Source organism: Agelaius tricolor, unplaced genomic scaffold (genome assembly GCF_023055355.1).
Source record: "Agelaius tricolor isolate 1412-34295 unplaced genomic scaffold, bAgeTri1.0.p SCAF_2, whole genome shotgun sequence".
Taxonomy (NCBI): Eukaryota; Metazoa; Chordata; class Aves; order Passeriformes; family Icteridae; genus Agelaius; species Agelaius tricolor.
In genome coordinates, this window is record NW_027269262.1 from 4,719,354 (window position 1) to 4,746,988 (window position 27,635).

At 41.0% G+C, this 27,635-nt stretch overlaps 1 protein-coding gene across 3 annotated transcripts in view; it reads left to right on the plus strand.

Annotated features, from left to right (window-relative positions):
• Positions 1 to 27,635, plus strand: part of MBOAT1 (membrane bound glycerophospholipid O-acyltransferase 1) — a 56,910-nt gene that overhangs the window by 12,413 nt on the left and 16,862 nt on the right. For 2 of the 3 annotated variants that reach the window (XM_071451071.1, XM_071451052.1), the window contains exons 2-6: positions 11,186 to 11,331; positions 11,844 to 11,921; positions 15,187 to 15,282; positions 18,433 to 18,444; positions 25,534 to 25,589. In XM_071451071.1, coding sequence (XP_071307172.1) covers positions 11,186 to 11,331; positions 11,844 to 11,921; positions 15,187 to 15,282; positions 18,433 to 18,444; positions 25,534 to 25,589 — 388 coding nt within the window. The remainder of the gene's footprint in view (positions 1 to 11,185; positions 11,332 to 11,843; positions 11,922 to 15,186; positions 15,283 to 18,432; positions 18,445 to 25,533; positions 25,590 to 27,635) is intronic. The other variant, XM_071451062.1, reaches the window with a different exon arrangement.

The window sequence follows — 27,635 nt, forward strand, 5'->3', positions numbered from 1 at the left end:
AATGACCGTGGAGCAAATATGCTGCAAATTCTGAGCAGAAATAAGGAAGGAGAAAAAAAGCCACAACAGGATATTGTCACTGTGCACATTTTGTTGCTGTCTTCTCTTCCTGCCACGGTTCTGAAGGGATTAAAAATAAGTCTGCAGCCCACATAAATGAAGGTTAGATAAACATGTCATATATTGAAGAACACAGGGCAATAATTTTACTTTTAAACTGTACAACAATAGGAAGGGCCAGTATTTTGTGGTTGTAAAAGTGAATATCTAGAGCTGGCAGTTAACAGAGGTTTGCAGATTCTACATGGTCACTGTAATAACAAAGGAATTAAATGAAGATAATTGTGCTTGAATTAGTAAAAAAGAAAAAAAGCAGCAGATACAAAGTTCTTTGGAAATAGGCTAAAAATGAAGAAAATAGCTATCTAGAAAATCTGCTGGCCAGGAGAATCAAGTGCCTTGGGAGAAATGTGTGACTCGGCAAGTTGCTGGAAAATATAAAGTTTTCATTGTTTTTGGAAACAAAAAGAGTGAGTTTTTCTATCTCTTATGTTTGCAAATATAATTGTCTAATATAAACTGAGTTTCCCAATTAAATGGTTCTGACTAAGGCTTACTGCCAAAAAATGTGGTTGTGCATATATTTCCTGCCCTTGTGCGATGCTTCTTTTTTTCCCCATGTGAAAAACCTCTCTAACGTGCATCTGGTTGAGCTGACTGAAAATTAATTCTAAAGAAAAAAAATTCTCTGCAGATTCGCTGCAGATTTTCCCTGGCCCTTACTGCTGGCTTCCCAAAAGTTTTGTGTGTCCTCTTCTGCCCGTGAAAGGTAGCTGGGAATACTTTCTGTACCTCTTTCACCAAATTCTGTTGGCTACATTAAAGGAGATTTTCTTTGTTTAGAAAATAAAGCAAATCTTTATTAAGAAATAAAGATTTGCTTTATTTTGCTAGGTTGGAGCATAAGACAGCAACATAGATCTTCATCTTTCCTTGTTGATGTACCCCAATATTATGTTTCTGTGCTTGTGTGAAGCATTTGCTTTGTTCTTCACTCCCTCTGCAAGTGCTGATCCTGTGTATTTCTGAGACAGAAAACTGCTTAGTCAAGGAAGAGGACAGGAAGAAGTGAGGTTTGTAGCACCTGCTTGGGGAAGCAGGAAACCAAATGTGTTTGACTACACCCATTGTGTGGGAGCATTGTCACCCTAAAACTCTTCTACACATATCTAGCAGTAGATATGCTACCTTGCTTTTCTCCTGACTGGCATGGTTTGGTTTTGTTTTTTTTTTTTTCATTTGGTTTTGGGTTTGTGTTTGGTTTTGTTTTATTTTATCCCAGCTCTGTTTCAGGCACTTGAAATTAGTGTAGAATACCAGCTTCTGGAACATGAAACCTTTTTATGGTGGCTTTAAGTGTTAAACCAAAATTTGAAACATGAGAAACTATGGGTCACTTTTGAAAACTTCATTTCTTACAACTAAATGAAGTCCAGTTTCACAATCCAGGAATTTCTTTTTGCTTCTGGTAAAGTTAGTTTGTGTAGTATAAATACTGTTTATAAGTATGCACTGTACATTTCTGCACCTAACCTTAATCATCTAGAGTACTTTTACAATAGAAGTACCTGTTTTAGAGTTATGCTTTGGAATTTCATGAATTCCAACCTAGAATTGCCTTTTTTCCTCACTGAAATGAAAAGAAATTTAGATAGACAAGCTCTGCTATCGAGATGAGTGTAAGGACATATAAAATCCATCCTTTTTTCTAGCAAAGTCCATGCATAAAGTTTTTAAGCACATCCTAAAAGGCTAATTTTACTGTGCCCTTGTTTTAAGTTACTATGAACATGACTTGGTATTTAAATACAGGATGTTCCAGATTTTCTGTGTTTAAGGGCCTAATAAAGGGTTACATAATACCATTGCAATGTCTGAAAAGTTTAGTCTTTGATCAAACCACTAATTCCAAGGATAATGTGCTTAAATTTAGCACAGTGCTGACAGTTTCTACAGTGGGGAAAAAACCAACTTTCTTTTGGCATAAAATAACCTGTCAAGTTGCAACTTTTTTCCCCTTGCTGATATTTGTTTCTTTCTGTTGTGTGCACTTACTGGGACATCACTGGGCTAATGAGAACAAAACTGCTCTGTTTGTATTGGTTTGTTTTTTTAAAGACCACTGACATTTTTCTATAGAATAGGAACTGAAAATAGAATTGCACAGACATTGCAGCAGCAAGAATGGGGCAAGTTATTTTAGATATGTCAGTTCCCATTCTACTGATGGATTGCACTTTAAGCCTACTGTTTTATTTTTAAATTGATGAATATGTGCAGGCTCAAGGCTTTCATCTGGCCTGAAAGTTAAGTGTGTTTCTGAATTGGGACTTTACAAACACTGCTAAAAGGATCCTGCCATCTTTGCATTCAGGCAAGCCCCATTGTTATTTGGGGAAGATAATTTACATTGAGGTCACAGAAGGGTGGTTGGGTAGACAAACATTTGTATGTATTCCTTCTTTGTGTTTTGCATAAATCAGCTGTGTACTTATCAGTTACACAGGCAAAATGAAAAGGTGCTTGGCTTATTGTGTTTTGGTCTAAGTTTTTAAAAACTAAACCTTTAAATGTGGTGGGAGAAAAATCAGGTCTGTGTTGATGCTGTTCTTAGTGCTGCTTCTTTGAAGTTATTTACTCAAGAATGCAGATGTAAAAACTGGGCTGAAATCTCAGGATCAGTGCTTGAGGCTGGTGAGCTGAATCATGTCTAATGAGACCTGTCTTGGTCCTGCTTCCTTTTTGGTGCTGTGGTGTCCATCCACTGTCTATGGTGGATGAAGGGACACAGTGTTGTGGATTGGGAGCTCAGCAGTGCTCTTGGAAGGTGGTGTGGAAATACCTGTTTGGGATTTGGGGCACTCATCACATCTGAAAAGACTAGCTGGAGTCAGTATCTGTTACCCAAGAATTCCTTTGTGAGAAAAAGGTGGGGAAGTGGTGTATTTAATGATTATGGATGCCAAGGATCCAAGCTCCAGATAGGTGCTGAGCCCTGCAGGTGGCTTAGAAAGAGAGGGGGAAGCAGTGCTGTGGTGCTCCCACCCTAGGAACTTCTTAGAGTTCTAGGGACTTTCAGAGAAGGCCTTGCAGGGACTCAGGTGTCTGCTTTGTTGTATCTTACTCTCCTGGAGTAGGTGTCTTCCTTGTTTCTGTTAATTTTCACTTAAGCATCTCTCTCCTAACTTTACATATGTTTAAATGGGGCCTTCTGAGCATACCTGACAGAAGAGCTAGAGTGTTGGAGTGATGTAGTGATAGAGGATAGATGGTGCAAGATGCCATCTTTCCTATCAGAAGTACTTGATCCAAGGGACTCTTTTGTGAAGAAGCAAGGCTGGTAGTTCTGGTATTGGGTTTTTTGCTTGCTAATTTTGTTGGGATTTTTTTTTTTTGGTGTGCCAAACTTCTTGTTTTGATAACAACACTTCAGTCCTCTTTTCTTTTTCTTATTAAAATACCCTCTATACTCTGACTTCCTAGTTGTAGTTCTGCTTTTAGACCTGTCTGACACGTAGTACTGTGAAATACTCCACCTGCACAGAAGTATGTAAAATTATTCTTTTAAAGTATTTTTGGACTTAAAGGTACTGTAATTAGTGTGCTGCCTCACTGCTGAGCAGTCTGAAGGAGCAAGACAGATCTTCTAATAACCTAGAGGCATTCTGTTTTAAAAGAACCACCAGGATGACTTAAGGCTCCAGATTGTTTGATTTTCCTGCTGTTCCTATTACAGGTAGGAATTAGTGCTGACTATCTTAGATACAAGGGAATTTCATCATTTGGCATGACTTGCTGAGAGAGCAGTAATTAATGAGGTACAGGTAGTGGCAGAACATTGCTGCACAGAAATGATCATTGCTTAAACATCTGTTCAACATACAGAGTCATTACGGCTCAATGTGAGAGCTGTTGACAATGAGCTAAAGTTGTTTTTGGATCAGATCCACATATTAAATTTATCAAAGGTAAGTGTATGGGAGTGTGACTTAGCACTATGATGTAGATTTGACTTCTCAAGCTTACTTTTGACTTAAATGTTTTTCCTTTAAAATTTTTGATGACTCAGGGTTTAATCTATAACTATATTTTGTGTCCTGCTAGTGATTATTCTGCTAGTGGTTTCATAGAGGTAATCCAGAAAGAACATCTGTTTCAAGTTTACAGTCTAAATCATGGAAGGATATTTGACCCTGTAAGTAGGGAAACAGAATTTACCCAGGAAAACAGCACAACAAGCCAAAATACTGTCAGTTTTGTATATTCTACTTCACCAACTCAATTCTCTGCATGCAACTGCACAAAAAACACCAGGCCTGTGACGACTTAGTGCTGCCTCTGAAGAGGACAATAATCTTTAATTAGTCATGCATACATGCTTTTCTCTCTCTGTCTCTCCCATGACAGAAATTCTGTTTTCAAGCCTTTGCTTCTGCCCCCCAAAAATCTTGCAAAGGACTCCTACAACACAAAGCCAGAGAAATAAGTTGTTTCTATATAGCTCTGGAGATGTGACATGGCAGCAGTGGAATCAGTATTTCCCCAATGTAAGTTGATTTTTCTCCTCTCTGATCCATGCTGATTGCAGTCTGCAGTGCCTGGCTATGAACAGAAAATACAGCATCCTGCAAGTGACAGTCAGTTCTGCTTCCTTTACAAATAAAAGCCTCTTTGTGCTGGCTCAGTGCACTGAGTTCTGTGCAAAGCAATACCACTGTGGGCAATAAGGGGAACTGCATGGGCCATGTTACACAAATCCTTTTCCTTCATGGAAGCCTAGGTCAGAACTCTAGCAGTGGGAAACATGACATGGTCTCTGTGGTATTGCCCTCCTTTTTGGAGATGCTTGTCCTCTCCCTGTGTAGAGCTAAATGATCTCTGCAGAGGATATTTGTCCTTATAGTTCATAAAAATAGTCTGGAAGATCAAAATATTTTGAGAAATTTCAGCAAGTATCGGATATCTTTGAGATCTGATTAAAGACTATTCCATCTCTCATTCTTAACATGCCCTTTCTAAATATCACACTTTTGATGTTATGAAATGCTCTAATAACAGCAGGTCTGTTTTACAACATCAAAGTAGAAATGTCTCCTGCAAAGTGAATTTAAACATGTTGTTTGCCAGGTGTCTTTGGTTATATGTGCAAAATAATCTTTTACACATGGAAAACAAATTACTGCGTTTCTGTAGCTCTTGCTTTATTCTTTGGAAGAAAGGCATCACCCTGGAAGATGGGGCTGATCTCTGGCAGAGTGGAATGCTTTATTATGGCATTCCCTTTCCAAAATACTACCCAAGCACTGTTGTACTCCGCAGACAGTGATTTGACTTGAATTGCTATTGCTGGAAGTAGTTTCTGTTAGCAAGGTTCTTTATGCTTTTCCAAATACTGAAAAGAGCTGTCTGGTTGTCTGTGGTAAGTCTGTGAATAGAGGAGAAAGTCTAATTTACCAGATAAAAACCATGTAGCAATGTCCTAAAGTAGCTCTTAGAAGTTCATTAGTAATGGCAACAGAGTATCTTCACCATGAGATGTAACTTCATCTTCCTACTGAACCACTATGAGAGGCCTCTGTTCTCGTAGTTCTGTGCAGTAAATGAAATGCAGATTTAAACCTTTATTCTCTCAGTTTTCTGCTGAATCCAAGACCTAGAATAAATTAGAGGCATCTTCTGCCATATCTATAACCTGACTGCATCATCTGCTACATGTGGAAGTGGACGTGGACCTGATGCTGGCTGGGAATATTCTGACAGCCTGGCTGTGCTCAAACACACTTGTATCTCTCTCTGGGAATGTGTCTGAATGTGCAACATGCCTGGTTTTTATCCACAGACTGTGTGCTCTTGAGGACACACCAGCACCCTGTCATCAACAAGGGGCAAGTTAGCAGTGTGACTCCTGTTAGTGATTGTCAGAGTAACAGCATTAACAGGAGTTTTGTTTACAGAGGATGGTCTGGTTTGGGTAATGGACTTAATAGGCATTTGGAGTTTGGAGAGAACTGTGTGGTCAATTTGTTATATCCTCCTAGATTTTTGGAAAGTGAGATCAAATTTTCTGCAAGCCTAAGGGAGGAAAAATGTAGTAGAGGGAAGAGAAAGTGTTTTTGTGGTCAAAACAGAATGCGGGATATTTCCTTCTGGTGCTTAACTGTAAGGAAAAGGTTAAAAGCCCTATAATAAGAGGCTATGTGTTTGACCTTAACTATCTCTTCCTACAGTGTGATCTAGGAACTCTCAACTGTGTATTGCCACTTTTTTAAACAGGGAGATTTGCAGATGCAAGGCTTATGGGGTGAGCAGAACTGAAACTTCCTGAAGTGCGTTATCAGTAGCCTACCTTCAACTACAAGAAGCAGTGACCAAAAGTATTGGTAATGATTTGGTTTAAAGGTGTATAGTCAGATTTTGTCTCCTCTCATATTTTCTGTTTCCCTCTCAAGAATTTCTAGCTAGGAAATGCACTTTCTCTTTTTTCCTTTTCAGATTTTTGTGGGATTTTTTCTCAGTAAGTTTTCAGTGTACCAAGCAACACTTTACCTCTCTCTTTGGAAATCCTCTATGGCTCCATGGCTTTCCTGTTATAGGGATTTGACCAGTTACTACTTTTGTTTGAGTTTGATTTTTCCTCCTCAGCCTTCACCATGGAGCCAGTTTGCTCCCAGCACAAAAAGTGATAATTGCTTCTATTCAGTGTTATCGACATCAGGCTCATGTCCTGCAAAGGGTGAAATTTTTAGATGCACCTATTTAACTCCAGGTATTTGGAACCTTTATTTTATGATTTGCCAACTGGCATTTGCCCTTAGAAGTGCCCACTTGCAAATGGTTAATTGGATCAAATAAAATACTGGGCAAAAAATCATATGGATTTCCTCTTAGAGTGGTTAGGAAGTTGAGGAGATGACTTCACTATGTGAAAGGCCCTGCCTGTTGATGGAGATGACTGAAAAGGTGATTCCAATCCCTAGGAGTTAGTGTTTCCCCTTCACACATACCACTCCAAAGTTTGCCAAGTTTCATCCTGTTAAAAATGGGAGAAGATACAACTACTCAAGACAGATGGAACTGACCTTTTATGTACTTTGAGGGATTGGATTACAGCATAATCCAATAGGGGGATCTTGAAACCACTGTGTTTGGCTATTCTTGCATCAACATCGTGGGTGCTTGGTGGGTTGGTTTGACCTGATTGCTAACTTTGTGTAAAACTCAGATTTACTATCTAAACATCACTGCTGAGTTATTGCTACTACAGAAAGAATACAGGGAGGAACTACAGTTTCTTTTTTTCCTTTGTTGTTCATACCTGCTCTGGATCCATCAAGCCTTTTAAAGTTGAGACTAATAAAGAATTAAAGGCTTAATTAAGCAGACAACAATAACGATCGACTCGGTTGTGCTGGAGCTGTTCCAGATTTTCTCTCTCTCCGAAAGTGTGGATATCTTGTTTCTGCATTGCAAGGCTGTCTCCAGCTGGCTGTGACTCAGACACAAGTCTTCCAGATGTCGATGCAGAATACTGTGATGAGACTGCCTTTCTGTCTTCCAGTGTTTAATCATGGAAAATGAAAGGAAGATACTGTCTTCTTTTGGCAGCATATCATGTGCTCTGGTTCCTAATTTTATTACATCTTACTCTCTAGAGCATGGAAGAAAGGGACTGTAAAAAGCAAAGGTGTTCCCTTTCTGCTAGCAAAGTTGAAACCAGATGTGCAAAATTTTGGTGGCAATACCAAAGAGATGTGGCTAGCTAAAAACACGTGTCAAATGACTTGCAATGCTGTAAAAGGTTAATTGGCATATAATTTTTATTTCCGTGTTGTTTTTGCCTGGACACCATTCATCAGTTTTCAGAAGCTCTGAGTTTTCTGTTTATAAAGTGTTTCTAGCAACAGTGGAAATAACCAAAAGTATGAATCCTTTTCTCTTTGGAAAGGGAAAGGAAGGAAAGTGTGACTTAGTTCATTTGTGATGCAGCACATTTGTTAAATTCTTAGGGATCTGTTTACTTGGATGCCTTAAGTATGTAGAATGAAGAATAAAACTAATGTCAAATGGAATGCAGTAAAGTTATTGTCAGATGAACTGTCAGCCTTTGTGTGCATGCATGTGAACACTGCATGTGTTTGAAATGGTACCTAGAAATTACTAAATAGAGGAGGTTATATGAAAAGCTGTTGCATCCCTCTATTCCCTTGTGTGGTATTGGTGAACTATGAATTGCACACTCTGAAGGTACATATCTATAAGTAACCTGAACAGAAAGAGAGATAATAATTGTTTTCATTCTTCCTCTCTAAGTTTCCCAGGCCTGAAGCTTGGGAGAATTCTCTTCGACTGAACTGAGAATCTCCACAGTGTAGAGCAGAGCAAGTCTGGTCTATTGCCAGATTATTGCTTGCTGAGTGCATTGGGTCTGTGATGTTTGGCTGCTGCGCAGGAACAACCCTTAGAAACCAAAAACTCATTGAAACATAAGGGTGATGTTTTGGCCTGGTACAAGGCTTTGCACCGACCCTTGCAAAAAGAGCTTGGAGTCTTGGTTAATTGTCTTGGTTAATTTGCACAACAAAATGAAGGTGTGACAGTGGCATGGTTGGTAGCACAGGTAACACATACTCAAAGGCCAAGGCAAGCAAGAGCATGTGTATGTGAGGCTGTTGAGATGCTTGTGATGAAGTCTCTGCCACTTTTTTGCTGCTGCTGCCACTGTCATTCCCTGCCTTAGCTGTTTAAATAAAGTGTGTCTGCTCTGGGTTCTTGCACTTTCCTTATGCTGTGTGTGTGAACCTCTGAGATCCCAGCATTGTTAACATCTCAAACTGGGCTTACAAGAGCCAGGTGAAAGTAAAAAACAAATGCCTGCTTATCATGATGGTTTTTCCTGGTATAAAGTTTCCATGAGTGGCACTGCACAGAGGGGAGTATTGTCTTTCAAACAATCAACCACATCAGTTTCTGTGAGTCTTTGCACTTTCTTTCCATCAGTTTCTGTGAGTCTTTGCACTATCCTTTACACCAGATCAGAGAAGCTCTGCATGCCACAGAGTTGAGCTGCACTGGATGTGCCAGTGTGACCCCAAGCTGGAGCAGGATGGGGGGTATTAAGGGTCACTGAATTGTCACTGATGAGTTGGCATCCATCAGTCTTCTCCCTTTGAAGGAGAATCATGAGAGTCTCTACCCTCTTTGGAATATATATTGCTGTCTTCTGTTTGGGTGGTGAGTATTTAGTCACCATTTAGACAAGACTTGGGTAAAAATAATTTTAAACTTCACATCAGCTCTTTTGGATTACATCTTTTTAATCTGAAGGCCCTTCCACTTGCTTGGAAAGGATGCAATCAGAGCAGCCCTGTAGGAGCTTCAGCGGTTTCTGCTGCACCTCTGTCTGTGGAAGGGTGGGAGCAAGGTGTTAGCATTTTGAATGTAACTCTATGGTAACAGACAAGTTCAGGACTTCTACTACAGCATCTGGGTTTTGTGAGACCAGTGCAATTTTGTTCTTTTGTTCTTTATGTTCTACAGATCTTGCACTAAAAATGAAAATTACTTGCTTTGGTTATAATTCTGTGATACTATTTATTATAAATGCTGCTTGCTTGCATGAGTAAGAAATAAATTGATATTGTCTCTGCTCCAAACAACTAGAATTCAACATACCTAAATATTTAAATTATTGCATTATTTTATTGCATGACTGCCTGCATCACTGAAATAGAGCAACTGCACCAATGAAGCCAACAAACCTTTAATGGAAGCATTTTCATGAACAGCCAACACCATGTTGGACGTAGTCCACCAGAATAAAAGCACTTTGGGGCTATAGTATCTTGTTAAACACATTGTAAATGTTTTTGACAAGAAGCCTGGCAGAATCCAACCAGCCCTGGACAGCCAGCATGTCAGAGCATTTCTGAGTGAGATGTATTATCCTGTCCTGGACTGATAGCTTCAGATAATCCTCTAATCCATGTGATTGCTTAAATGTTGCAGCCTGCTTAGTTTTGCTTGGTCTGGGATGACTTGCTGCTGGAGAGCTCAGGGTGAATTAAAAAAAAAACCCAAAAGATTAAAAAGAGAAAAAGCAAAAATCAGGACTGAGACACTGTGACTGAATAAATGAATTTACCTCCAGCTGTCCAGGGTCCAGGCTGGACTTAAGGATGTTGTATCCCAGTGGTGTATTTGCTCTGTTAGAGACAGCTCCTGGCTCTGTTTTGACTGTGACTTTGATCTGTTTTTCCTCTGACTTCTGGGATTTTTGCTGAGGCTGTCAAAGAGAAGGTGACTTGAAGAAGGCAACGTGATGTCAGTTTTGCTCTGGAGGACACTGAAGCTTTTGCTTGTCCTTGTGTCTGACAAGAGCAGCCTCTACTCCTGTCCTATATCCCCTCTGCATGTCTTGTGCTCCCACTGCCATCTGTACCTCCTTGCAGTGAGGCCAGACTGATTTTCACATGCAGTACCAAAGAACATTTGAGAAGCATATTCCTTTAGGTGTCTGCTTGATGGTAGCGCAAAGTTGTTTGCTTCGCACTCAAACCACAAAACAATGGAGAATTGGAAGGTCTGTGTGGGAGATGCTGTGGAATGGAGGGATTCAGCTAGGGTGGCTGCCCTGTTCTCACTGCTAGTGAACAGTGTCTCATCAGGATTGTTGATTTTGCCCTTGTGTTGGGGTGGGGGACAGTCAGGTACTGGGGTAATATTTCAGTCCCAGACTGCTTCCTGGCCCCTGCCCCTCGCCAAGAGCTCTGAGAAGGGGAGTGATGTGCCCTGCACCTGGGCCAGGCTGGCAGCAAAACAGAGCCTTCCTCTGAGGAGAGTGAGAACCACCAGAGCCCAGCTGTACCCTGGGGCAGCTGGACCTGACCTTCCTCATCTGCTTCTGCTTCAGGCTGTGTGCCTGTTTAATCCCTTCTGTCACTGGCCAAGAAAAGTTACCACATGAGTTCACAAGGGAGAATGTTGAGAAGGGAAAGATTCCTAGCTCATGATTTCCTCCCCTTTCCTTACCTCTGCTCTTAATTTTTCTGAGAACAGAGGGAATCCTCCCCCTCCTCCTCCTCCTCCAAGAATCAAAACAGTTTTTTGTTTTGCTTGTCTTTTACAGATCAATTTTGTAGCCTGTCAGCTGTTTGCACTTTTGGCTGCATTTTGGTTTCGTATTTACTTGAGTCCCAGTCATGCCAGCTCTGCTGTTCGCCACGCATTTGCCACCCTCTTTGGAATATACTTTGCTGTCTTCTGCTTTGGGTGGTGAGTATTTAGTCACCATTTAGACAAGACTTGGGTAAAAATAATTTTAAACTTCACATCAGCTTTTTTGGATTACATCTTTTTAATCTGAAGGCTCTTAATGCTACCTTAAAAAAATATCCTAACCAACATAACCATTCCAAACCCTCAAAGTAAAGTGACTCATAAAAGTATTTTTAAGTGAAGTATTTAATTTAATTTGTGATGTTTGTTCTGGCATTTAAGGCCACACCAGTCTGCTGTGAAGATACCTCTTCTGGAAAAGATGTATCCAACTTGAATGTGCACTTTGAGCCAGGCTTCTCTTTCAGTTAAACACATGGATAATATCTTTTTAATAAGTATCAGTCGTGTTGGATAGTCAGATGTCCTGTGGTAATCCGTGTTTACTGGTAGCCTGATATGACATCACATTGATGTCATTTGCGTGGAAAAATATTCTCTTGCTCTGAACTGCCAGCACTTCCAGATAAAATAGCAATTATCTAAATACTCACTTTGTTGTCTTCAAGGTATTCCATTCATCTTTTTGTCCTGGTGATGATGAACTATGGCATTATGAATATGGCGAGTATTCCCAACATTCACAGGTGAGCTGATGTGGCTGCAAGTCTACAGCTGCCCCTCTGATAACTTCTCTGCTTTCAGGGAGAATCATGAGGAGTTTTTAGAACCACCTTTTCTTCTTTCCTTCCCTTCTTTTCTTTCCCAGATACTTGCAGGAGCTTTGTTCATGGAGTTACAGAAGCAGCTGTAATCTCAATTTGTGGTTTTTTTGGGTTGATGTATTGCATTTTCCTATGAAATCACTGGCCTCAAAAATTGACTTTTGCAAGCATAATAATTTATGGACAAACCTTTGATTTTTTAAACATAATGAAGTCATGTTCTCCTTGGTCTTGTATTCTTCCAGATTGCATTTTATAATCCTTTTTAATGTGTTTTCCCCATTGCTGTTTGGCCTTTAGGTATTTTCCACTTATTCTTGAGTTAGGTTGTTCAAATAAGGTCACTGATGCAGCTTAGCTTAGTGATCCACAAAATGAGGTCTTGCTTTTGGTACTGGGCTTTGTGAAAAAGTAGAAAATACCAGAATTGTTATTGCTTCAAGCAGAACCTTATGGTTTGGGTGTGTGACAGGTGTTTTCTGTCTCTGCACTGTCTAGCTGTCTCTGTAGCTGCTGCTGAAGGCTCAGAATCCACATAAATCTGGGCTGGGGAATGGAAACCCTTTCTTCACTTGCCTTCAAGGCCAGGGCTGTCTGAGAATCTGATGGTCTGATAAACCTGTCACCTTCCTTTTTTTCCTGAGGAGGCCCCTTTCTAATATCTAAATGGGAACCCTACTTATGATTTTTCTAATATTATTCAGAAATGTGAACTGTAAAAAGCAATCCTGTCTACAGCATTTTGCACCAGCAAGATAGGGCATTAACGAGGTATTTTTTTTTCCCCTCTCACAGAGTGCAAAGCCCAGAAGTCTAGAGATAATTAATAATGTCATAAAAAAGAAAGGTAATTGGACAGTGTTTGTTAAAGAAATGCCATCCAGAGACCAACCTAAAAAGGTCTTACAAATTTGTATTATGGTTTCCTGGTCATTGTCCCTGCCTGTCATTGAGGGAAATGCAGGAGTTAGTGGCTGTAGATCAGAAGAACCAAGTCTACAAAGGAATCATCCACTAGTTATTTACATCTTCCCAGACAAGGTGGGGTGGTGATAAGGAAAAGGACACGGCTTCAGAGGGAAACCCCCTCACTCTTCCTCTTTAGCTAATTAGCCACAGTGGCTAATAACAAAACAGCTTTATACTGAAACACAGATCAAGCCAGTTCATATAATGTCACCCACTGCTGCAAGACAGTCAAGTGTTGATTTGAGTCAATGTGAAATGTCCATCCAACCTGCTGAAAAACCTCAGGAGTTCTGAGGGAGAATTGGGTTAGGGCTTTTCTATTGTGTTCTACTAGCCATAGCAGTGTGACTCAAAGTGCATCCACATTGTTAATTTTGGCAAAGTAACAATGTTTTCAAACCAGATGAGAATAAGCTTGAACGAGGCCACTTTAAGGTCTCGACCTGTTCATACAGAGGAGCAGACCCCTCAGAGTGGGGCTTCAAGACTTGCCTCTTTATTTCCCCAGAAAAATGCAGTGGAAGAGAACAAATTAAATAAACTGCCTAATTTAACCTTCATTCTCTTTTCCCCGGTTATTTTTTGCTAGTTTGCTCTCTGGTGAAGCTGCTAGCCTTCAAGGCCTATAAATGGACGAATTAATCCAGCATCAGAAATGCTCCCAGCTGCAGCAGCAGCTCAGTGTATCTCTCCCTGCTTGCCCCCTGTTTCAGTCTAAGTGCTTTACACCTCAGCATGGGGGCTTATTTTAGATCCTTCATCCTATCTCTTGCTGTTACATGTCTGACTTGCCTTTGGATGGATGCTTGCCATTCTCCCTTGATGAGAGGGGAACCCAAGGACCTTGCTGAGGCAGGACTGGATGCTTGACCCAGATAAAATTCGATAAATTCTACTCTGAATCTCCTGAAAAATCTGTCATATCCCTTCAGTCTGCCTTTCATCCAGCTGTTTGCTGTGGGCCACATGACCTGCAGGTTGCCTTGTGATCCATCACTGTCACTCACACTGCAGCTTATTAGCCCCCAGGGAGGAAAAACTCATTTCTTTTAAAACCAGCCATAATTTGACAAAGGCCTGGCTCTTTTTCAGTTGTCTGCTGCCTGATCCTCTTGTCTGATTTCACCTTTAGTTCTCCCCTGTGGTGGGTGCTCTCCTGGGTCCATGAAGGACCCTTCTTGGCAATGTGTGCTGACCAGCCCCCGAGGCTCAGCACTACCAGGCATGCAGGATGTGCCATCTCCTCCTGTAGTCTGTTGCTCTTTTCCTCTTCTGCCCTGCATGGATACCACAGAATAATAACCTCACCTGTGGAGGACACCAGCAGACCTGGTCCTGGCCTGTCCCTGTGGTGCCAGCCTTTCATTCTGGTGTCCCAGCTCTCCATTGCATGGTGTAATTTGCTTAATGTGTCAGTCTTTCTCCAAACATCCATCCAGTTCCTTCCTCCCCAGAATCCTCTTCCTTGCTCATGTAAATACAGGGAGAACTTACTTGTATGAAATGCTGCATCTGCCCATGCAGACACTGCAATATTTTCAGTCTTCAGACTATTCAGCTGTTAAGGTAGAACCATGCTACTGCCCTGCCCAACAGAAGTGGAAGTGTGCTACCATCTTGAAACACAAAATGAATTTGTCACATCCTACCTAAGGAATGCTTCTGAAGTGATTTTCTAGGTCCTTTCCAATCTATCTGATTCTATGATTTTTCTGGAAGATGGTGTGGCTTCTGCCATGATATAAAATCATGAGAGAGAGAATACCTTAAGCTTGAAATAGTTTAGTATTTGCTATCTTTGCTAGATCTGAGGAAGAGTTGTAAATAAAGAACGTTTACAGACCAAAATGCAGTGGATAACTTCAGTGAATGACATACAGTATCATCTGCTTTCAAATACTTAAGTTGGACAGAAATTCCAAAATAATATGTGGAGATGGGAGCTTTGAAAATTCAATTTTGAAACTTGAACTGATCCTATTTCTTTTTCCATTTTTTCTCTACCCCCAGAATGAGGAGACACCTCTGTAAGGTTTCAGCTGGGGACACAAAACCATCAGGCCCCTTTGAGAATTTCTTCCAGGTCTTGTAGCATAGCTCCAGACTTTTTAACAATCTGATTTGAAAAAATTGAAACAAGCCCAAGCCAATTTGAGTGATTCTAGTTCTTGTTGGTACTTGTGTTGGTAACTGTGTGTTCTGTGTGTTATGTTTTTAGGTACTCCTTTGTCGTAGCCATGGGATACCTCACACTGTGCCACATAAGTCGAATATACATATTTCATTATGGCATTCTCACTACAGACTTTTCCGGGTGAGTGAGTCTGCAAACTGGTTCCCTTGTCAATCAGTATTAGTTGATTTCAATAAGTAGTAGGAATAATTTTTATCTTATCTGTGGAGCACCTGCAATTTTGTTTCCCTTAAGCTTTTTCCGAGGCTTTTGTTGTGATCTTTGGGGTTTTGTTGGGGTTTGTTTTGTTTTGGATTGGGTTTTTTGTTTGTTTCTTTGGGTTTTGGTTTTGTTTTTTAAAAAAGGAATAAGCACTGTATGATTTTTGCACTGATTCATTGTTTTTACTGTTCTCTTGCTGGAAGCTGTGCAGTTGGGAAGGTAGATCTTAGTTAGCTAGCTAGGTTTCCCTGCAGAGCAGCCTGGGAGGACAAGTTGGGCAGTCTCTCCCTGGAGCTGTAGGAGTGACTTATGTGGCTGATGGTGGTCTGCCCTGAGGGGTTGGGTGGGCTGCTCTCCTTCCAGCATCCTAGGCACAGCTGTCAGCTCTGTGTCTCCTCTCCCCCATTCTGATTTACCTTGAAGCCCCAGCTGGGAAGGTGTTTCCCAGCCCAGGCTCTCCAGGATGTGAGGGCAGGACTTGGGCAGGCGTGAGGTGCTGGTGGAGCTGAGTGAGTAACCCAGGCAGAGAGACAAGAGATCAGCTCAGGTTGTCAGCACTGGTTCTCTCATGGGGCTAGCTTGTGGCTGCTGCTTAAATAGCACAACTTTTTGTATGCTGTGATATGTGTGAAATGGTTTTCATACACACTGTAGCCTCTGATTTCACTCAGAGAAGCAGTGGAGGATGCTTGGCAAAGATAGAGACAGCTAACCAACCCTATGAGCTTTGTTTGTGGGAGGAAGGTGTGCTTTTGTGTGATTTGAAACCAGAGTGCTAATCTGTATTCCACTTGTTTAATTGAATGTCTGAAGGCACTGTAATCAGTAATATACCAGGAAAAATTTCTGTAAACTTGCACAGTAAGTTTTACATGACTCTTCCAAGTCTCTTTCATCTTACAGGCACAGAGTAGGAGAATAAAGGTTTTTGCTGTCTTTGTGCATGTGTCTCTCTCTTTGAGGTGGTGGGTTTCAGTATTTAATTAAACTTCAGGTGGTGGAGGGGAAGTTTCTCTCAAACTCCTGAGGTTTTTTTATTAAGGAGGCTGCGGTAATGGGAACTTATATGTTTAAAGAAATTTAGTTCTGTAATTTTTTCTGCAGTTCTCTTAATGCACAAAAGCATGTCCTCAAAGAGCAGACATACCAAGAAGGCTATAAATGGGATTGGAATGCTATAGTTCAGTGTGTGTAAGAGACAGAGACAGAGAGAGAAATGTGAGAGATCATGCTTTTCTGAATGCTGTGTTCAGAAATGCACTGTCAGGCATATTAGCTCTCTCTCTCTCTGAATACATTTAATAAAAATCTAGCTGAGACTGGGGGTGAAAGAAGAGGAATGGTGGTTGTTTGTTATGGATTAGGTAGTGTTCTCTGCTCCCTTAATGGAAAAGTAACTACTCTTATTTAATGATGAGCTTGAGGATAATAATGGTACTGAAAAAATAATGCTTGAACTTACTCTTTTATTTGATTTCAACTAGCTGCTTCAAGATACACACCAATTCCTAAACTTCAGTCAGAAGTGAAACCTACCAAGTAGTAAACAAGAGTAAAATGTACTATGGATATGAATTGCACCTTCATGGTATATTTTAAAAGCTAAGAATGAATACAAATACTGTGGTGGTATCAATAAAAACTTGCAATCCAAAGTGTTGAAACCCAGATCACCCTCGTAAATCTGTCTTAAAACCTGTTTTCTTCAGCTGTAAATATGTGCCCATTGAAGCTTTTTGCACATACCTGAACAGATATGATGATCCAGAGAGGCAAAATATACTCCCTGGACACAGTTTTACCATGTATGAGCAGCAACTGAACCTCCTCTTGCTCATTCTCCCATATTTGATGGTTCCTCATCTGTTGCATGTGGCAATAGGGAATCATTAGGACAAGGTGTGGCTGGGAGGATGGCATTGAAGTTCTCCCTCAGGGTTTCAGAAATGAGTGAGACAGAACCATGGAGCTGTGCCCATCTCCCTCAGGCCTCCCACAGTTTTGGGTGAATGTGGCTGGGGATATATATTGAGAAGGCAAGACACTGGTCTTGGGGGAATCTTTAAGATGCAACAAAAACCCATCAGCTGCTGGCTTGCATTTTGAGGTTTCAGTACCCCATGAGTCTGGTGATATCTGGTTGCAAGGAGGAAGTTATAATCCACATCAAATAGGCACATAACCAGTTCTATTGCCATCAGCTTTCCAATGTCAGTTCCCTGAAGTGTCCCTGAAGTGACAAGCCAGATGATCATTGAGTGTTTCCCAGTGGTAGTGCTGAAAGCCAGCATTCCTCATTTTCTCCCTTGGCCTGCCTGGTGCACTTAACAACTTGCACGCATAACCCTTTTTAAGTGTGCTTGCAAATACATTTTTGGGGCATTTTTACTAATAGTTGGTTATGCTATTTGTTTGGAGCCCTTCCATTTTGAGAACAGAGCTTATAAAACCCAGGTAGAGATGGAGAGAACAAAGTAACTTTTGAGTCATACCTTAAGCAAACTGGAAAATGAAAGATCAAGCTGTGGCATATCACTTCCAGGTTACAGAATAAGAAATAAGGGACTCCTTACCTGCTGGTGATTAGTTAATTCTTACTCCTGAAAAGGGAAGGTCACTGAGTCCCACTGTATTCAAGCTGCTTGCAGCTATTTCTTGATTTAGGAGTTTTTCATGTATTGCATAATACTTAAGGAAAAACTCGTGTTTTTTTTTTTAAACTACTGCCAGGTTTTAAGGAAAACAATTTCCAGCTTACTGCACTTCAATTTTAATTACTTTTTAAAAAGTGTATATATTTTATCAAATTTCTTTCAGTTCTATTATTTCTCAAATAAGTGATGATGTAATTTAGGAATTGTCCCTTTAGCACTTCCTCAAAAATCCTATTTGTTTTGAACGCCAATTATACAATAACTGAATCCTGTGCTTCCTCCTTAATTTAAATCAATCTTTGAGAGAAACATGCATGTTTTATTTTGCTTGGTTTGCCATGACATTTGTACATTGTACCTGGAAAAACTAAATCCTAACTCTTTCTCTCTCTTATTTCTTCTTCTTTATGCTAAGAGGATTATGCTGGTAAGTTGCTTGCCTATACAACTTCATAAAAACCGTAATAATATCATAGAATTTGTGTTTTTTCCCTTTGTATCACAGGCTCAGCTTGAGTATAGCAATATGATAGCTTTAAGGAAAATTAGTTTAAAATAAGGAATCTCGATTATAATTTTTGGAAAGTAGTAATAGATAGGGTTTCAGTCTAGCAAGCTTCATGACCAGATGCACATGATCATCCAGATAAAATTCAGAAGGTATGGAACTTGTGTCTGTTTCAATCCTTTGCTTGATTAGGGCTGTAGAGCTTTTTAGTTTCCTCTTTGAATTCTTGCAGTGTCTGAGCAAAATTCCCTAATATTGCAGGTTATTCAGTGAAATGTCAGAGAATGATTGTGCATATGGGAGTTTCTTTCATATTTGAGTAGTGGCTGAGAGATTTGGGGTTGTTTAGCCTGGAGAACTGGAGGGACCTTATCACTCTTTACAACTACTTGAAAGGAGGCTGTAGCAAGGCTGGGGTAAGTCACTTCTCCCATAAAGCAAGTGACAGGACAAGAGGAAATGGCCTCAGGTTATGCCAGGAGAGGTTTAGATTGGATTTTAGGAAGAGTTTCTTCACAGAAAGTGTTTCCAAGCATTGGAACAAGCTGCTCAGGGAAGTGGTGGAGTCACCATCCCTAGAAGTGCTCAAAAATGATGCAGTTATGGCACCTGGGGACATGGTTAAGTGGTGAAGATGGCAGTGCTGAGTTAACTGTTGGACTCCGTGTTCCTAAAGGTCTTTTCTGGTCTTAATGATTCTATGATTCTTACTGCCATCCCTTACAGAAGAGAAACTCGGTTTGTGAAGATCACCACACACACTGGCACAGTTTTCAATCTTCTGTTGGTCTTAGAGTGACCATAGCTGAAGTATGTGGGAGGCCTGAGCAGTTTTCCTCTCCACATGTGTCAAATCTGTAGCTCTTACACAAGTGCTTTGGTGGACATCACTGCCCAGACACCACCTTTGTGTTCACTCTATCCCAAATGCAGAGCAGCAGCAGCAGCATTCTCAGCAAACCCCCTAGAAAGGAATGATCGTTGAGAGAGCCCTCTCAAAAAGCCATATATATAAGCAGATGCTTCAGTAACAAGTGTCACTTCAGGCAGTGAAGTTTTGCTGGGTGGTTAGTGCTTTGTTGCTGGATTTTCCTCTCTCAGTGGCTTCTTGTTTCAACCACAAAAGGAAGGAATAAAAGTACAGCAGCTGTTTTTTGCAAAGGAAATACATTTGCTGATGAAAGCAAAGATAGATGTTACCATGTGAAAACACAGAGCAGAAATGTTGTCTGGTCCTGCAATTTCAGCTGGTTATTTTTATTTTCTTGTCTTCTAAATGTATGACATGCAGTACATTGCTGCAGTGTCTGTTCCTGCAGCGCTGGGGAACCTTGGTGTGCAGCTGGTCCCCAGAGGCAGTGCAGCAGTGCAGGTGCAGGGTGAGTAAGGGGGGGTCAGTCTGTTTTCCATGCCTGCTTGCTGCTTTACTGCCTGGCTGGGTGCTTGCCCACTGGAAACAGCCGTGAGATCACTTACCATTGGAGTCACAGGAGCCCTGCAAGAACTGCTGTGTGGGAACTAGGCAGAATTCAAGCAGGCAATCACTACTAGAGAGCTCCATGCATCTAGTACATCCCTGGACACTTCTCCAGAAGTAAACACTCTTTTAAGTGAAATGCTTCTACCATGAAGGCTTAAGAAATACTGCTTGGAGCTCTCACACACAGACACACACAAAGGCAACACATCACATGAAGGAAATTCTAACTTGCTTAGGAGGTGGCAAGTGTGTTTAGTGAAGTGTTTTTCCTCTGATGTACTTCAGTACCTCTTCCTTTTACTGTTGAAAGCAAAAGTATGAGCTCACTGCCAGCTTGGCCATCCCCTTGTCAGCAATGGTTACTGTCACAGTAGGGTGTGACTGTGTGAACTTGTCATGGCTTCAGTGCTGCAGAGGTAACCCTGAAATACATATTTGCTGCTCTGGAGTCTTGTCTGCTATGAGCCTTTTGACTCCACCTCCTCTCTTAGTGAAATCAGGTCAGTGGAAACTATTTCTAGCGAGCGTGTGCCAGACTTCTCCACGGGATTACCTAAGGTCAAGCAGACTATGCTTGGAAAATGTCTTTTCTCTTGTAAGCAGTGAAAGTTGCTCTGTGCAGGAGCCAGCCTGTGATGCAGTGAGGACCCCCACAGTGGCCTACAAACAAAACATCTGTACTTCCACTGGCCTTCCATTTTGTCACTTCTGGCAAATTTATTGCCTTGGGGCAAGCTGGATTTAAAAATTATATTAACTGATAGGTTTCCATTTGGAAGGTTTATTAGAGGAGTAAACCCCTCTATTGAGCATTCTCTGTAAACGGTTCCATCTTAGTCTTGTGTTATTTTTAAAGGCATCTAATGTGAGGTAAACAAAAACCCAAAGCTATCTTTACCTTATATTAGATGCCTTGAAAAATAAAATTGTCCCTGGGTCAATTTCTTGATTTCTTTTTTTTTTTTTTTAATTAAAAGTTGACCACTATGGTTTGTGTGTAGGAGGTACTGCACAGATACAACCTAAGATTAAACTCATAACCAATACATAAAACATGGGAAGGGAGGTGAAATCACACCACACATAAATCAGATTCTGTGTTTCTGTGGTAGTTTGTACCTGTACTGCTTAATAGGACAGGAGGAGAGGGTGTGGAATCACCACTCAGCATGTGGCTACAAAGCAATCAGTAGGTGTTCAAATGTGATGGATTGCAAGTTGCTTAGGCTTCTAAATGTGTTTTATTTCAAATGCTTCCTTCCTAAGGATAAGTCTTTGTGCTTCATCTGTAAGTGCAAGTGTAGATTTTCTTTTTGAATTCAACCTAATTGCTCCCCTCCAAAAACCTGTGCATCGCAAAATTTGAGAGTAAGAAAAGAGATTGGGAGTTTTATAGTTTTGTTAACTTCCCTTCTTATTTTTAGCACTCTTGACTTTTTCCAGTAGTGTCTAAAGGTTAAAATAGTACCATGTTGGAAACAGTTGACTATATGTGATATGGTGCTGTATTTAATGTATTAACTTACTCAATGTTTTATTGCTGTTTTAAGTTACAGCTTGCCTGAGAGGCTGAATAGAAATGGCAATTTCATACTCTGGTATTTAAAAGTTTTAATAATCAAAACTCATATGTTTAGGAGTTTATGATTCTTCCCTCCCTCCTCCCTGCCCTTAAGAGAGAGTTCCAGTAATGCCATTATTTTGTTGTGCTGTGACTTTTGCTGCAGCACAGATATGGTCCCCCTGAGATCAAGTCAGAGGGGAATAGTGGGCAGGAGAAGAGGAGGGAGGAAGATGCTCCTTGTTCACCTGAAACATTGCTTACCCTTTGTGTGAGATGTTGGCTGATACCTGACACTGATCTCGTGAAAGATTTAGTGTGTGTCATCCCATTGCCACTCTACTGTAGTTTTCCACCTTCCTGAGTAGGGTAGAAAAGAGATTACAGAAACATTTAGATTGGAAAAAGACCTCTGAGATTGTCAAATCCAATTTATGACCAATCACTACCATGTCAACTAGACCATGGCACTGAATGCCGCATCCAGTCCTTCCTTAAATACCTCCAGGGACAGTGACTCCAACACCTCCCTGGAAAGTCCATTCCAATGTCTAAATCACTCTTTCTGTAAAATATTTCCTTGGATGTCTAACCTAAACCTCTTCTGGTGCAGCTCAAAAGAAGAGACCAACTCCCACCTGGCTACACCCTCAGGCAGTTGTAGAGAGTGATAAGGTCCCCTCAAGTCTCATTTTATCAAACTTAACAATCCCAGCTCCCTCAGTCACTCATCTTTGGACTTATGCTTCAGACCCTTCCACAGCTCCATTGGCCTTCTCTGGACATTCTGCAGCCCCTCAATGTCCTCTGAATTGAACTGAGCACAGGATTGGAGGTGTGGCCTCACTGGAGCTGAGTACAGAGGGACAATCACTGCTCTGGTCCTGCTGACCATGCTATTCCTGATACAGACCAGGATGCCATTGGCCTTCTTGGCCACCTGGGCACACACTGGCTCTTGTTCAGCTGGCTGTTGACCAGCATCCCCTGGGTTCTTTTCTGCTGGGCCACTTTCCAGCCGCTCTGGAAAATACATAGGACATGTAACATGATGATGTCAGGAGGGAGAGCAGGAGGTATCTAATGATACCTCCTTCCCACTCACCCTGACAGACATGTCACTTTTGTCATTTCTTGTCTCCTCTGGAGCTGGGAGATTTGAGGGAGAAAGACTGTCCGTCTTTTTTGATGAAAGTGCAGGAAAGGCTGACTTGTTCTCTTGGCTTACAATGTGCCATCAATGAGGCAATGACTTCCTAATATAGATGAGGAGAGCCTCTCTCCTCTGTGTTTATATGTAGTATGACTTCAGTGCAGGCTTTACTCCTGCTGCCCTCGGATTGTTTGCATTTTGGTTCTCTCTGGTTTACCATGGGGGCCTTGTCTAAGACAAGTGTCTAAATTTAGACACTTGAAGTCATACGGTTTTGGCTCAGAGCCTGAGGTTTAAAGTTACCCACTTCAATAATGGTGTGAAGTCCTTGCCATAAGAAACATATGCAACAAATTGAAGCAATTTGAAACAAGTCATAATGTTCCCCCATAAAGCTAAAATGGTCAAACACTTTCAAAATAAAAATTTTTGTTTATTGCAGTAAAACTCCTTGATTCAGTGACAGCCTCTCTCTCTCTTAAGGATTAAAAAATCTGCCTTTTCATATGCTTAAAGGATTAGGATTTATGTATCTTTGAAAGCAAAGCTAAATTTTGTCTGGGAAAATCTACTTTGAGAAACAGGATGTTGAAGATAATGGTAAAAACAGCTTATAAATCACTTTTCTTGAAAGCTTAATTGGAATAAAATTTAGAATGACTGTATGACAATATTGCTGGAAGGTGAACAGTCATTGTTGAATTCATCCATTCATTGACTACTATCAGTGGTCTAGGTGACCCAAGAAAAGCTGCTGTACAAACCCCTCTGTTACAATTGTATTCAAGTTTTGTGTATATTTAAGCCTATTCTGAATTTTTTGTGCAAACTTTTTTTCATTGGCAGTTCAAGTAGGTACTTCTGAAATGATAAAAGCAGTTTCTGATTAAGTAATTGGCTGATATTGCATGTTCTGGTCTTGGGTAGAAAATACAGAATTGCTTGTGGACTTTTGGAAAAAATCAACCATATTAAGTGTTAAAAAAAAGACCACTTAAAATGAAAGAATGTCTTTTTCCAGTATTTGTGTGTTTACCATGCTCAGCCTATGAATTATCTTGAGAATCTGTTTGATTTATATTAGTGGGATAATCAGGTTGTAAACAGTTTATCTTAGCCATTGGGTTAACATTTGATTGTAAGCAGTAGGTTCATTTAGTTAAGGATGATCCCGAATCTCTTGAAAATCTCTGTAGGACATAAGTATTTGACTTTAGACAGAGACATCACTGAATGTAAGTTCCACTTTCCTTTACCTTGAGAAATCTGTGAGACAAACACAGTGCTGGAACAAAAAAAAAAGAAAACCAACCATCCTCAACATTTTTCTTTAATTGTGTTCCAGAAAATATATTACAGTAGTTAAAATGAACAGCTGTAATGTTTGGCACAATCATCTATGTCTCTTAAAAAAGTTCCATATACCGGTCAAACTGTGTAAATAGTTAAATAAATGTGTACAAACTCAAGTTTTCATTTCCAGGTTGAAGATATCATTTGTGTTCAAACAGAAGCCTCCATCTGGTTAATGTTGTTAATTTATTCTCAAATGGAGAAACAACCCATTGTATTAATCCTCAGTGAAGACAGATCTCTTTTGTGGGACTGGTTTTACATACATTCATCACAACTAAGGCTTTTAAAATAGTGGTGTATCCTCATCACTCATTCCCATCTTGTGGCTATTGTGGTTGTGAGAGATCTGGGCACCCTGTGCTGCTGTCTCCCGTGGCAGAGAGATGGGGAGAAGCAGTGTGAGGGGGTGCTCATCCCTTGTTTTGCCTGCCATGGGTCCTTCCAGATTGCAGATGTTCAGTGCCAGGTTTCATGTTTAGGGTGCCACAGACAATGGAGGAACTGGTCAGCTGTCCCCATGGCTTTCCTCCCATCTTTCCTCTTACCTTCCTCTAAATACACTTGGCTGTGTCCTTTTCCTTGTGGGAACCAGCTCCTGATGCCACCAAGCTGAGTTTAGTCTTTTCCCCCGTTTCTTAGCTGCAGCAGCTCACATCTGCCTTCAGTGCCAAGAAGCTCTGTAAAGCTGGATATGGGAAGTATGAGTGGCCCTACTGGGAGTAGTGGCTATTTCTATATGGCATGTTCAGTTGGCACCAGAGCTGCTGGGTGGCTGGAAGGCTGGCTTAGGTACAACCAGCTCCTTTTTCCAGGGGCTCCAGATTCCACATGCCCATACACTCCCAGTTAGATGGTGTATCTTCTACAGGCTGTTCACAACACAGATGCATGGTCAATAACCAAGTGGGAAACTGCTGTGCTGACAGCTATTCTGGTATTTGCACACAGTCCTAATTGATAGAGCTATTCATGTGGGGAAATAAGCATCTGTATCTGCAGAGTCAACATTTTTTAGGGCACTGAGGAGACAGACAATAGGAGAGTAACAAACAGTAAGAAGAGCCAGAGTTGGGTTACAGCAGCACTGCTGTATTCTAGTGTTGCATTGTATGGGGCTTCGATTTCGTCTTTGCCTGAAAAGAAGTTCAGTGGGCTGCAGAAGCTGGTGTTTCCTGGTGGTGTGATTTCTTCTGAACTACAATTTGCACTGCTGCACGATAGGGAGATATAAAATAAGGCTTTGTGTGCACTTAGCAATTAAAAATTCCAGTGCAAGTTACTGTGGGGTTGTTTTGAACCCAGGCAATTGTCTTATGCCTGAGTGCCTCCTTCAGCTTTAATTGGATGTTTTCCACTTGTTGCTAATACAGTTATGCCTTTTAAAGGCATATTCAGTGAGAAAATTGGGAATAATTTGTATTGCAAGACACGTAACTGCTGTTTCTGTCTTTGTTATAGTCCGCTGATGATAATAACACAGAAGATCACAACACTTGCATGCCAGCTACATGATGGTAAGAAGAGGAATCTCTGTCCTGAAGACAGCCTTTATGTACCAGTGAATTCTATGGTTGATTTATGGAGTAAATGAATGTAGTGCAGTGAGTTGTTCTAAGTGAAGAAGAAAAATGCTTTATGGGGGAAAAATGAGAAACTTAAAGTTTTGATCAGTTTTTAGGATCAAACTGTCTTTGCAATATCAGAGACAACTGTTTTCCCCTTTGGGTATTCTACTTCCTTGGGGCCCAATTTGGATTTTAGCTAGTGCCAATATCTCCTGTTTAGATGCTACAGTGCATCTCCATTAAGTTCTCTGAAGCTGTTACAGATTCTCAGAAGTCAAGAGCTGATGATACATACACTCAGTCATTAATGTTAATTTAGCAAAAAATACACTAGCACTGATATATGCAGTGGTAATATACTCCATGAGTTGTGAGAGATAGAATTCAGTAGCTTTTCCCCAGTGCAGAGAGAATCACAGTTGCAAGCAAAATAACATTGTCTTCAGTCTTGTGCTGTGCTGTGACAAAGAGCACTATTATTTCCCAGTAAAACGCCTGTGTCTACTATAGTGCAAAGGCTAAAAATGTCACTTGTCATCAGTAGCATTATTGCTCGTGCCTACTGATGTTGCAGTGCAAATTTCTGATGGTCTGAGGCCCACTGCCTTACAAGTTGTGGGTGACTGAATAAGTGCCTTGCTATAGAGTTGTTGTGAGCAAGGATTTAGGTGATGGCACACGAGGGTCTGACATTGTTTGCAAGCCAGGTTTGGACAAGTGAATCTAATGCTTTTATCTGGGTATAATAGATACAGCTGGAAGCTTGGCTAATTGACCATGTTGTTGGCATTCTAGTTACTGAGGCTTATCTGCTTCTGTAAGTTGAGTCAGCTCTGGTATTGCTGTAATTCCACAGCAATGTGCAGCCAAGGTACACAGCTAGGATGCTGAAGGTAAACGACCAGACAGAAAGGAAAAAGACAACAGCAGAGGCAGAAACATTCTAAACAGACCAGAATTCCTAGAGATTAATGATGGTGGAAAAGGCTCATTACATTGCAAACATCCATATATGGAGCAGTTGATCAAATGAAGGCAGCTTTCAGTTCAAGCATCAGTGGCAAATTTGTATTTGTAAAAATTTAACACAGCTGTCTGTAAATGGAAACAGACAAACAAAATACCCAGTCCTTTAAGTAATTAAGTGCTAATTGTTTCTCTGAAATTCAGGCCCTCCCAGTATTTACAAACTGAAACAGTAGAGAAAGAATGGAAATGAGCAGCTTATCAGCAGCCGTTTTAGGATGTGGGTCCTGTGTCTGTATTGGTAATTATGGCCAGTATGTTTAGAACAGGAGTGTCAATTGGTGCCAAGCCCCTGATCTTCTGGGCCTGTGCACATGGAGCTGTGCACATGCTCCACACCACGTGCTGAGACTCATCCTGTGTAGTTCTGCTGAAGCCAGTGGGATTCCCTGCAGTATGTGCAGCTAAAGCTCTAGACTGAAGGGTTTGAGGTATGTGCTATAAACAGTATTTGTTTACCACTGGCCATGATACAAGGTTTTTCCATCATTTTCTTGGGACATTGAATCTGTGCGTTACCTCTGGCCCCAAAGGTCTTGTGCACTCAACAGCAGGTCACCCTTCCAGTCTGGACCTTGTACAATTCCAGATTATTGCTGATGTGGATGTTTAGGCTTGCTCCAGCAGCAGGAAGCTCGGCTGCTCGTTCACACCAGTGGAGCTTCTGTTCCCTGAGTGCCTGTTTGCCTTCCCCTGCCCACTCCTCCTGCTGTGAAATGCTCCATTTCTCACCAAGGAGCCAGCGGGAGGCTTGTGCTTAAATGAGCCAGCAGCTTCTGGCAACAGAGGTTTTTCTAGCCCAGGACAGTTTGTAGAGGCTGTTGGGGGTTGCAGCCAGTTGGTGGCATTGCCACTTCCATTGTGTGTGTGTGGGAATGCTATGGCTGCTCTTCCTGACAGTGTAGCCAGGGTGAGAAAGGGGGAATGAGGTAAGGAACTGGGTAAAGAGGTACAGTAGAACTTGGCATA